Here is a 13,090-nt window from a genome sequence, read left to right on the forward strand (position 1 = left end):
CAGCTGCTTCAATAATTTGAAATGAATTCCCAGGAGGTTCTTTTCTAGGCTGGTACCACAGCTATGTTACAATGAAAGTGATTATGCGATAAAATACATGTATGTTTTGTCTTTGTCTTTTGTTAAAAGGCATTATTATCAGAGTATTAGGATTTTTTGAATTGAAAAATCTATTAATAATTGAATATTCAATTGCAGTGTATATTTCAGTGAAGCAGGTATATCTAATATTCTCAAATATTTTACAAAAACTAAAAATTAAATGTTAATTATACTTCGTGCAATCACTAAAATGCTCGTCAAAGTATAATGTATCCAAACACAATTAAAGTGTATATATTATTTACTAACCCACAAAATACAGTTGACTTTATTAAATAGAGATAATCATTATTCATAAATATACTATATACTGAAATATAGGACTATTATGATGACCTTTTTTAAAAATGTTTTGTAACACTATGGCAATTGTTCTACTCTGCAATGCTTCCAAATTCTTGGAAACCCTCAGGGAAGAGAGGTGAGTAAAATGATTTCCACTATTTTATTAGCATAGGATGCCTCTTTTATGTGAATTTAAAATACAATCTACTCTGATTGTAGTTCATTTTAAAGCCAATTAGTCCTTTCTTTGAAATTGCAGAGTCTGTTTTTCTTTGAATGTGCTGATTTTTGTTATACTGTTTTGTGCTTGTATCTTATTAATAATTGCATGCATAGTTACTGATGGTCATCTAAGTAAAACATGACTGAAGGGATGTTGATATTTGGTTTGTGTCTTTGGTTGTTTTATGTCCTTAAAAAAAAAAAAAAGAAAATCTCACATTTTTTCTGAACAATTTTGGGGAGTGAATTCGTCTGATTCCAGACTGACTTCCAGAGTGAATTGGTGGATTGCATTCTGCACTGATACTTATTTTGCTGTATGTTCAAGCTAGAGTTCCTTTGCTCCATGAAAGAGCACCTGGCTCAGCTCCCGTGGTGGAGGTTAATGTATCTGTCTCAAAGAGACCTTCAAGTGGCTCACATGTCAGCTCCCTTTATTTTCATTCTCCCTCTCTCCACAGTGGCAGTTTACTTTTCAGGGCCAAGAGGTTGTTTCTATCCTTCAGCAATTTCTCAGTTAAGCAGGTTTCATGTCCTTTAGATCTTTGACAGTAACTTCTTAGGCAGTTTTCCCTTCTCTTTGAAGGCCTCTCAACCTCTCTTCTCAGGCTTTTCTGCAAAATTCCTATGTTTTCTCCTTAGAAAGATAGTTTAAGTTCCTTTCCAGAAAATCTTTAAGGCTGCCTCCACATTTCAGTGACCAGACCGTCTCTGACCAGATATTTTACGCAAACTGATCTGACCACTCTCCATCCAAAAGCCCCTTGCTTTGACAGAGCTAGGAGGTGTCAGATGCCTGCTGGAAAAGCCATAGTCCCTTACCATTACACCCCCCCACACACTATTATACTGATAAGAAAGCAGACCCAGGAAAGTTGAGCAACTTGCCAGAGGTGCACAGCTAGTGAGTGACTGGGTGAAGGCTCAGGACAGACTCCAGACCTGGACATTTTCCAATAAACCACATTGCTTGCAATTTAAGTAGAATGGCAGGAGTGATTGTCCTGCCTTGGTTCTGCTGACAAATTTGAACCTCAGCATTGCAACAGGGATGTAGATGCATGGGGTAGTGATCACAGTGCAAACCTGGTGATGTCCCTTTCCATTCTGTCATTCTCTTCTTTCCTTGTACCCTGGTGTATATCCAAGGACTCTGCCTAAGGGGGATGGATGGAGTGCTGAGAATATCAGTAGAAGGGCTGAGAGGGAGGGACCATGAAAAATATGAGCACAACTCAAGTCATTACTTGGTTGCTTATTATTACAGCAAAATATTGACTTAAGATCCTTAAAATATTTTAAATACGATGTAATCCCCCATATTCCTTCCACCATAGGCAAGAAGGTTGTTTGGCAGTAGTTTGGTATTTGTAATGCAGACAGCTCTCAGTTCACTGCAAATGGTTGATTCATTTGCTGGGCTGCTTCAACAAGAGCCTGGACAGTGAGAGTTCAGTGTGAACACACATATTTGTGTATGTGTGCATTCCCCTAAACATCAGTATCTGAACCAAATTATGCTTCTGTTTGGATTCTAATGTAAAGAGAAAGGGTATTTCATTTTTTTAAATTTATTTTTGTTTGTGTGTATCCTTATTCCTCTCCAACTGGCATGCATGCCTGCCTAAGAAATATATTGAAGTGTTGTTATACAAAAGAATTGACCATGAACAAAATCGATGTCCTGTCTACTAACTAGATTACAATAGTCTCAACAGTTGAAATGACCTCAATTACACATGGTTTATATCTGGATAGTCAGTGAGATAAACCTTTTTTAGGATAGGTTTAAATTTAAAATTATATTAGCCTCTGGACCAACAAATAGCCCTCATCTTGGAAGAGGATGACCAGCAAGTAACTTGCATATGGCTCAGGTATAGAAGTAGAATTCCCTTTTCAGCAATGACTCTCAAAACCAATCTCATGAGCATGAATGCTCTACCAAAAATGTTTGTTCATTACTTACTGATTTATAATATATATGAATGAGGATAATACTTTACATTCTCATATGTTTTGGAGCATTTTCAGCTCATCATCTCACTTGGTTATTGCTACATCTATGCTTATCAACCTGATTATCAGTGAATCACAGGAGTTGTAAAAAACTTATGATTAGACAATAGGCGTCACCTGTTCATTCTGTCTGTCCCTTAAGAGAACTTAAATATTTTAAGAATCTGGCCCTCAGAATCATGTCCCTATATATGTGAATATGTGTGTATGTGTGTGTCAGGGGCAGGGGATACTATAGACACTGGATTGTCTCTAAAGCCTTTAGGATCATCTACAAGGTACAGAATTGCAAACTAATCTTGTCTTGGGGAGTAAATAGGCACAATATACGTTTCAAAGTCAGACTCAGTGTTTTTGCTCATTTAGGCAGCCATCCTCCTTTTTGTTTTAAATTATAAATTTTTATTATATTTTGAGGGTAAAAGTAATCAAGGCCAGGTGTGGTGGCTCACGCCTATAATTCCAGTACTTTGGGAGGCTGAGGCAGGTGGATCTCCTGACGTCAGGAGTTCAAGACCAGCCTGGCCAACATGGCACAACCCCATCTCTGCTGAAAATACAAAAATTAGCTGGGCATGGTGGTAGGCACCTGTAATTCCAGATACTTTGGAGTCTAAGGCATCAGAATTACTTGAACCTGGGAGGCAGAGGTTGCCGTGAGCCAAGATTGTGCCACTGCACTCCAGCCTGGGCGACAAAGCAACACTCTGCCTCAAAAAAAAAAAAAAAAAAAAAAAAAAAAAAAAAAAAAAAGTTATCAAAAGCCTCAGGCTTTAATAAAAATTAGAAAAGATATAAAGAAGTCAGACCATAAATCAAAAGATATTAACAGTGGTCTGATCAGCTGAGGATGGATGGATGGATGGATGGATGGATGGATGGATGGATGGAGAGAAAGATGGCAATGTGCCATATGTGTCTCTATTAAGAATACACTATATGTGTAAGAACTTGATCTCTAGACTCCAGCTGACTTAGATTCAATCACTGCTTTGTTATCTACCAACTGTATGACTTTGGGCAAGTTATTTAATCCCTGTTTGCTAACCTATAAAGTAAGGCTATTTGTACCATCTACCTGAAATAATTGTTTGGGGGATTAAGTAAGATGATGTTTATAAAACCTTTAGAACAGTACTTGGCACATAAACACCATTTAATTCATGTCGGACATTATTTTTAAAACACATAAACTCACATAAGATTTATATGAATTTCAACACATATTTGTAATTACTGATTATGGTAGTCAATTATTACATTTGTACAGCAATAAACTTTTGTATTTATTTGATTGCCACAACAATACTGGGAGAGGTTAGGGCAAGTATTATTATTGCCAATTTGCAAATAAATAAATGGAAATCCACCCAGTGAACTGATTTGACCGTTATCACTCAAGTATCATCACTGAGTTCAAAAGCTCAGTACTCTGTGTCTAGGTTTAGGGTTCATTTTTACCTGCCACCATTGTAAACTACATTTACTGAAAAAACAGGCTTTCCAAGTATTGTCAGCCTGCCACATATTTGTATTGCTTATTTGTATTATTAATCCTGTATAAGTTTATTTATCATTAGAACTTTGGTAGGAAGTTGTTTGTTTGTTTGTTTTAAGACAGTGTCTCACTCTGTCACCCAGGCTGGAGTGCAGTGGAGCAATCTTGGCTCACTGCAACCTTCACCTCCCAAGTTCAAGCGATTCTCCTGTCTCAGCCCCCTGAGTAGCTGGGATTACAGGTGTGCACTACCATGCCCAGCTAATTTTTGTATTTTTAGTAGAGACGGGGTTTCCCCCTGTTGGCCAGGCTGGTCTGGAACTCCTGACCTCAGGTAATCCACCCTCCTCGGCCTCCCAAACTGCTGAGATTACAGGTGTGAGCCACCGCACCCTGTTGGTAGGAAGTTTTATAAGCTGAAGTACTTAAAATCAAGGTTTGTTTTATATTTCCCTCTTAAGCAAATTAAACATTGCCTTCTGCCTCTACCATCTCATTTACACTAATTAGTGGCTTAGCATTAGAGCCCAAAGAACTTTAACCCAGATAATCATGATTTCTGCTTAGTCCCCTGTAGACAGATGCATTGCTGAGAGAGGTTTTCTCCTCCCTTTTGGAGTCCCTGATGCTGTTGAACCTCAGCCACCCCACAGGAGGTCATACCCTAGGGAGGGAATTATACAGCCCCTCATCTTCCTACCAACCCAGGGCAGGATGGCAAGAAAGAGAAGGGGACAGGTGGTAGACTAGACCCTGTATTCTCAAGGTAACTGCAACTGTTGCTTTCATTTTCAAGGACAGTGATTGCTTAAAGTGTTCTGAAGCCATCATTAGGAGAAGAGGCATTCATCACAGATTGGCTTATATTCATTAAGAATAGCATCATCAGGAGTACAACTTGAGACATAAATATATACTTCCGCAAAACAATGAAATGTTCCAGTTGATGGCAAAATCTTGCTAACCTGAAACTGTTTTTTAAAAAAATAGAAAAAAAAAAAGTGTTTTCCATTTTATTTCATTGCTCATCCTGGCTTTGTCTTCCAAGTTAACTTTAAGAAGACCTTTAGGAATTTTTTTCAGAGTCCTGAAACAACCTGAACTAACATGACTGTTATTTTCTTAGTTTTAACTTTTTGCAAAGATATTGGTTGTGAACTGGAAGTGAGATTTTGAAAATGTCTCTTTGCAGGGCTGCATTTTTCTGTGCTGCTCTACTCAGAGTTGGGAATCTCAGGTTCTTCTTTTCTTTGTCACCACTATAGCTACAAAAGATAGGCGCAAGATCTGTGTAATAAAATCATTTATACTTTTTTGTGTGTTTTTACATTACGTCATATACCCATTTTGTCAAATATTTAACCAAAAAATATTCAAAGGTAATATTTGCAAAAAACAGTATGCTCAATTTTTCATGCGTACCATTCCCAACCAGTTTTTGCATTCATATATTGGTCACAGCATTGAACCAGGCATTAAAATGTCCCAAACTCTCAAATCTATTATTTATACTACACTGTTCTTCCTTAAGTCAGCCTTTACCATCTGCTTATTAATTACATGGCAATCTTTTTAGTTACTGATTATTATTTTATATCTATTATTTTAAGGCCATATTTACTATAAATGTGAAACATGAAATTTTTATAAACATGAAAAGTTCTTTGGAAAATAGTGTGTCAAAATTTTGCAATCCCCTTTTATGTGATTTGTATCTTCCTGTTATAATCCAATTCATATTTGAAGCCAGGCGCCGTGGCTCATGCCAGTAATCTCAGCACTCTGGGAGGCCAAAGCTGGCAGATCATTTGAGGCCGAGAGTTGGAGACCAGCCTGGCCAACATAGCGCAACCCCATTTCTCCTAAAAATACAAAAACACTAGCCAGACATGGTGGCATACATCTGTGGTCCCAGCTACTTGGGAGGCTGAGCCATGAGAATCGCTTTAACCTGGGAGGCAGAGGTTGCAGTGAGCCGAGATCAACCACTGCACTCCAGCCTAAGCGACAGAGTGAGGCCCTGTCTCAAAAAAATAAATGAAATGGTGACTGGCTGCTGAATGGAGAATGGATGTGAGCAAATACTTTTCATAAAGAGCAATTTGCAATGTGTGAAGGCTCTAAAATACATACCCATTGATCCAGTAATTATTAGAAGTTTATCCTAAGGAAGTAATCAGTACTACATTCAAAGATATTTATGTAAAAATATTTACTACACTATCATTGAGAATACCAAAAAATTGAAAACAGCCATTTTAATAGGGTAATAGGTAAACAAATAACAGCATATCCTTATAGCAGAAGATTATGCTATTATATTAAAAGTGAAATCACAGAAAAATATTATAAAGTGTGATACCAAATATTTCAATGTTTCTATTCACAGAAAAAAAAGAAATATTGGAAGTAAATACACCAAAAAATTCAGAATAGATATGTTTAAATTATGAGATAGAAATAATTTTGCTTTTTTGTTTTATATATGTTCTAAATGTTGTAAACTAATCATGTATTTCTTTTATAAAGGAATAAATGTCCTTGTACATTTTAATTCTATTTTCTATTTCATTCATCAGTGCCAAATGTATGATTTTAATTTGTACCTATAAAATTTTTCTCACGCTAAAAAATATTATATTTTGTGTATCATACCTGTTTGTGAAACTAAGACATGTTATAAAATATTTTCAACTGGCACAGTACTTGTGCATGTTTCTAAAAAGTAATGTATTTCTCTATGTTTTTATCCTTTTGTAGGCATTTGCCTGGTGGCCTGATTTATTGGCTGAACATGCAGAGAAATTTTGGGCTTTATTTACAGTAGATATGGACACTGCACTAGAGGCTCAACCACAAGACTCCTGGGATAGTTTTCCTCTTTTCCAACTGCTTAATAATTTCCTCCGAAATGACAGTGAGCATTTGCGTTTTCTTGAGTATGTGAAATGGGGAGGGGTGGGAGAACGTTGAATGTGAATGTATTTTTACTGTGCCCTAGCAGCAGCCTGACAAGAGTTCGCATGGGTAACATTTAGGTTTGCTCAGCCTGCCTGACTGTGTTAGGCCAGAGACTAAGGGAGCCCGGGGACACTCCCACACTCCACTGGGCTCTGAAGGTCCTCTCATTCCCATCCTCCTGCCTTCATTGAGGTCTGGTAACCTAGGCATCCTTCTTTATGAACTTTATTGTACTTTATGAATCTGAAAATCTTTAAAGGCTGACATTTCAAAAGTACTTGAGAACATTTACATCTCTGAAAGACACCTTAATTCATTATTGTAAAAATCATGTTATGTTAAGGCTCCTACTTAAATCCATTGTGGCAATATTGCTGGCCTGAGGGTCGGTTCATTTCTACAGATGATAGGCAGATATTGCTATGTAGTATGACTTGCTCATTCAACATTTAGAAATTAAGGAGAATGTAAAATCTCTCTATTGAGACTTTTATTCTCAATTTAATAATAACTTTTACATTTATTCTGGTAGATGGTCTTCTAGCAAACAAGACAAACTTTGTTTTTTATCAAGATTTTAACATACAGATTCCTAGGCCTTTCCTTGTAATGCTTTTTTAAGTTTCACTTAGTCTCAAGTTTGGTTACCACTGACAACCTTTGTTTCAACACTTGAAGTGACCATGGGGGTCACTAATTCCCTACTGAATAAAATTATTGTCATGATGCACCAAGGTGAACTCTGCCTCCTCCTAACCGCTGGTTCTGACCCATTCTCTTTGATCAATGCAACAGTTGTCTTCTATCATGTGTTTTCTTCTGCCACTCTTTATTCCCATATAAAACAACTCTGTCTTACAATAGGGTTTTCATGCCCATTGCCATTCTCATCACCGTACCCTGAATAGACCTCACTCCATTTCTCAGTGTTGTTCTGGAGTGTGGTGCTCAGAAAAACACAGTGCTCACCATGTGACCTGAATAACCAGACCCAAATGAGAGGTACCTTGCTTCCTTCTTCCCTGTCTTCCTGCAGCCCATCTCTGCTCTGACTCTCCAAGGAACTTCTTCACGCTGTTAATACATTTAGAACTTGTTTAAAATTACACTTTATTTAGAACATTTTATATGTTAAAACTGCATGTGCTTTTGCTGCTCTCTTCCCAGAAGGCCACTGCTATATCTTTCTGGTTGTAAACCTAAATTCATGTTTTTATAGTGTTTGTTTAAAGAAAAAATCTTTATTGGTTTTGTTCATGGCTCTAGTCCAGTCTTTCTTAACTTCCTTTGGTTGTTCACCCCTTTGAGTCTGTGACAAAACTGGGGAGGGCGGGGAAATCACATAGATATGAAATTGTTTGTAATATTGTACTTTCCATGGACATCCTAAATTTAGGACACCAGGTTAAAAACCTCTGTTCTAGTAAGAGAGGCATTATGTTAGAATAATTAGCAACATGAGCTTTGGTGCCAGACAGATTCACGTCTCTCTGTCACTTACCACTTGACCTTTGACAATAGCTTAACCTCTCCAAACTCTAGGTGCTGTATCTATAAAAAAAGGAAAATAATAGCACCAACAGTGTCTTTGTCAATGAGCATTAAATAAGATGATAACTCACATATAATAGATGATAAATAAATATTGTAGATTTTGTTAGTCTTATTCATTCTCCTATCCAATTTCGTTTCATTTCCAAAGATGCTATTATAAGCTTACAATTCCTACCTTAGATTCAACCATAAGGCCTGCTCTCAGTGGTTGCTAATAAACCCACATGCAATTATCCATATGTGAATCATTCATTCTGCAAATTATCCTAAGCCAGGTGTTTTGTTTTGTTTTGTTTTGTTTGAGGCAGAGCTTGCTCCATCACCCAGGCTGGAGTGCAGTGGCACAATCTTGGCTCACTGCAACTTCCGCCTCCCAGGTTCAAGCGATTCTCATGCTTCACCTTCTCAAGTAACCGGGATTACAGGCATGCACCACCACGCCCAGCTAATTTTTGTATTTTTAGTAGAGACAGGCTTCCACCATGTTGGCCAGGCTGGTCCCAAAACCCTGACCTCGAGTGATCCACCCGTCTCAGCCTCCCAAAGTGCTGGGATTACAGGTGTGAGCCACGACACCTGGCCCTCAGTCAGTTTTTAAGTTCCAATTTGGTTCCCTCCTGCCACCTACCCAATGTGGAATGACTGTCTTCCTTTCCCAATCTTATATCATCATTCATTTTCTGCTATGAAATTACAGTCAGGTTTTTAATATTATCTTAAGACAAATGTATAACAATAAACCTGCTACCAAAAATAAGTATATATATATATTAGGCATTAAGTTCCCTAAATGATAATAAGTAAGTAGGATGTTTTTCTTTTGTTTTGTTTTTTGTTTTTGAGACGGGAGTTTCTTGGGTTTTGTTTATTTGTTTGTTTGTTTTTGAGACAGAGTCTCGCTCAGTTTTCCAGGCTGCAGTGCAGTGGCGCGATCTCGGCTTACTGTAAGCTCCACCTGCGAGGTTCACGCCATTCTCCTGTCTCAGCCTCCCAAGTAGTTGGGACCACAGGCGCCCGCCACCACGCCTGGCTAATTTTTTTGCATTTTTAGTAGAGACGGGGTTTCACTGTGCTAGCCAGGATGGTCTCGTTCTCCTGACCTCGTGATCCACCCACCTCAGCCTCCCAAAGTGCTGGGATTAGAGGCATGAGCCATCGCGCCTGACCATATGTAAGATATTTTTTAACACTGTTTTCTCCATTTGAATGAAAACTCAAGAATCAAACATACTTAGATGTATGTTGGGGATTATTTAAAAATGAGGCATTTATTAATGTTCACCATCAAGCAATTAGTTAAGATGATGAATATTTTAACATATTCAAAATATTGTAATCTATTTTGTAGAGAAAACAAAATATGTTGTGGATTTCTTGCAAGTTCTGTTGGAGAACTTCTACTACAATGAATTAATATTTTTTGATGATATTCCATTCATCTAGAATGAATGGAATTACCTACAATGAATTACTTATCTACAATGAATGGAATATCATTAATTTCAATGAATTAATATTTTTTCATATTTATTTTTAAGAAGAGATTTTTTGTGGCCGGGCGCGGTGGCTCAATCCTGTAATCCCAGCACTTTGGGAGGCCGAGACGGGCGGATCACGAGGTCAGGAGATCGAGACCATCCTGGCTAACACGGTGAAACCCCATCTCTACTAAAAATACAAAAAACTAGCCGGGCGCGGTGGCGGGCGCCTGTAGTCCCAGCTACTCCGGAGGCTGAGGCAGGAGAATGGTGTAAACCCGGGAGGCGGAGCTTGCAGTGAGCTGAGATCAGGCCACTGCACTCCAGCCTGGGTGACAGAGCAAGACTCCGTCTCAAAAAAAAAAAAAAAAAAAAAAAAAAAGAGTTTTTTCAATGCAAGTGTAAATTTGTGGGGTAATAAATTAAAACTACAAAATTTTCGTAATTGTAACTATGAAAATGTAATTTTCAATCATATTTACAAATATTTAATTCACATATAAATGTGTTTTATATTTCTCTCCTGATTTAACCATTTCTATACATTGACTACATATCATCTTGTGCTATTTTGTTGTACAGTACTTAGTCAAAATAGAGAAGCATTTAGTGCTGATCTCTTTTGAGCACTGTCAATTTTGAGGGTAAGTCTAGGTCTTGGCTTTTATTTTATGATGATTTGCAGATTTTAGAAAACCTGAATTATTTCTGAGAAAAACAGCTCCTCCATGTAGAGAGGTAAACAGAAAAGTTCCCCAGTGTCATACTTTCCTTTTGGTACTGGGAGTATGGTGTTATCTGGGGAACTGAAATAAAATGCAGTGACTTTTATCCCATACTCACAAGTTTCCATCCAAAATCAAGACCACTGAGTAGTTGATAAAACATAATTCTTCTAGCTATTAATATCACCCTTGGTGATACGGAAGACCATTGTTAATAATTGTGTGTTTGTTTTTTTACATTCCTTAGATACTGAGTGATTTACTGAATTCAATTCAAATGTTTAATGTCAACCTGCAGCTGCCCCCAAATTATCCTTTTGGAAAACTATGGGAAAATGTTGAACTTCTATCCTTTTAGTACCCCTTGAAAGAAAAAATCTTACAATGAGGCCATAACATTACAGTTTTTACCATGTTGACCCAATTAGAGTTATTGTCTAAGTTCCAAATAATTACAATTGTAACTAGTCAGAGGTAATAGGACAGAGAGCTCTGAATGTCCAATATTAGGAAGGGAGTTAATTTGTTGAAAAACAGTGCTTGCTTACATAGGCATAAGTCTGTGTGTGTGTGCATTATGCAAAACAGGCTGTTAATTATATTTAGATTTTTAAACAGTTTGTGATTTATTATTAATAATGTTGAATATTTATGTTTGCTTTCCCAAAATTTAAAATTACTAAGACCTCTCAAACTAATGGAGATATTAGTTAGAATCTGTACTTTATTAGTGGCTTGAAAACTTTATAGCTGAGTTGGGGGTGGTTCATGAATAATTCAGATATCCCAATTGGTTACTTATCTTCCTTATATTAAAATGTTTATGCTTTGATGTTTAAAAATAGCTTTTTATCTTTTGGAGTATGGAAGGGATCTTAAACAAACCTCTTCATTTTCTAGCTGAGGAAACCTAATGCCTAGAGGCAGGAACTCGGGCGGGGGCTTGACAGTAGGGAGTTAAGGACAGAGATGAGTCAGAGCCTGAGTACTGTGTCTCCAGTTCAGTCTCATTTCACTGTAACAAAAGCAGATTCTGTGGGCATTGATAAAATAATATCTTTTTAAGGAAGACAAAAAAGTCCTTGAACTTTTATTTTTTAATGAGAAAATATTTATACGGGCATTGTGTTGTAGGGGGGCAGAGGAAAGGAGTTGGTTAAAGAGTACAGAAAGGATGAGATAAAGGTATGTATGGTCTTAGCATGTATGTTAGGAATCATCTGTGACAAGACTGCTAGGGACTGAACTAATTAGGGAAGGTTCAACACAGCAAATTCGGTTTCTATTTTAAGGAGAAAAAAAAAATCTATCTGGGGTGTGTGCCTTTCCTTACAGTTAGCCGTGATTAGGGAAAGTCATAGCTTGGAGAACTCTTGGAGATGAAATGTGGAGAACCCTTGGAGCTGAAATGTGGTTTTCCTCAAGGGAAGAGCACCAGCTGCACCACAATTTTAGCAACTGTCCCCAATCTCCCACCCCTCACAGACTCACTCACTGATTCCCAGAGCAAGACTGATGATGAAAACAAGGCCTCCATTTCTGGCCAAAAAAGACCGAGCTCTCACTTCGCCCTCTACCCTGCCTTCATCTACCCCAGTCTACTCCCCTACTAAAGAGGTAATTTAATGGGCAATCAGTTTAAATGGTATCTAAGGAAACAATTTTGAAGGAGAGCTGTATTAAAATTGAGGGAAGATAAATGTTTTCATAATGAAGTAATTAGCACGATGGTTCAATGATACTGGGTGACTATAAAGCTAGTACAAATAGATTCTACCCTTGCACGCTATTTCCACAGTTGTTCTGTCAATAATATATAAGGCAAGTGACCGCGTCTGACAAATGGAAGCCATCTGCAAATGGCACAAATCATTTCTTTCAGCACTACTGAAAGGCAAACCCTTGGAGCTAGTCACCTTTTAATCTGTGGATATGCTAGCAAGTGGCAAATGACCATTCTATTGGGAACTGGTTCCCAACTGAAAAATACCACGGTGCTGCTTCTTTAATTAACAGCCTTTTCACATTACTAGCACATTAAAGCCATCCCAAAGAACACCCGTGCTTATATAATCAATGTCACAGCGTCTCTGCCTAAACGAATAATAAATGTTCCTGCTCTACACTAAGTGAAAACCTATTCTCCAAGACTTTCACCTTCATAAAGATGGGCTCATAAAAATCGAAAAAGGAAAAATTGGAATGTGGTCTCATGAGGATAAAAAGGCTAGTGTTAATAATTAACA

At 37.6% G+C, this 13,090-nt stretch overlaps 1 protein-coding gene across 10 annotated transcripts in view; it reads left to right on the forward strand.

The window, feature by feature from the left end:
• Nucleotides 1–13,090, forward strand: part of LOC105475142 (calcium dependent secretion activator 2) — a 564,483-nt gene that overhangs the window by 469,371 nt on the left and 82,022 nt on the right. For all 10 annotated transcript variants that reach the window (XM_011730292.3, XM_071094565.1, XM_071094564.1 and 7 more), the window contains one exon: nt 6,887–7,043. In XM_011730292.3, coding sequence (XP_011728594.2) covers nt 6,887–7,043 — 157 coding nt within the window. The remainder of the gene's footprint in view (nt 1–6,886; nt 7,044–13,090) is intronic.

The sequence above is a fragment of the Macaca nemestrina genome, chromosome 4 (assembly GCF_043159975.1).
Source record: "Macaca nemestrina isolate mMacNem1 chromosome 4, mMacNem.hap1, whole genome shotgun sequence".
NCBI classification, from domain to species: Eukaryota; Metazoa; Chordata; class Mammalia; order Primates; family Cercopithecidae; genus Macaca; species Macaca nemestrina.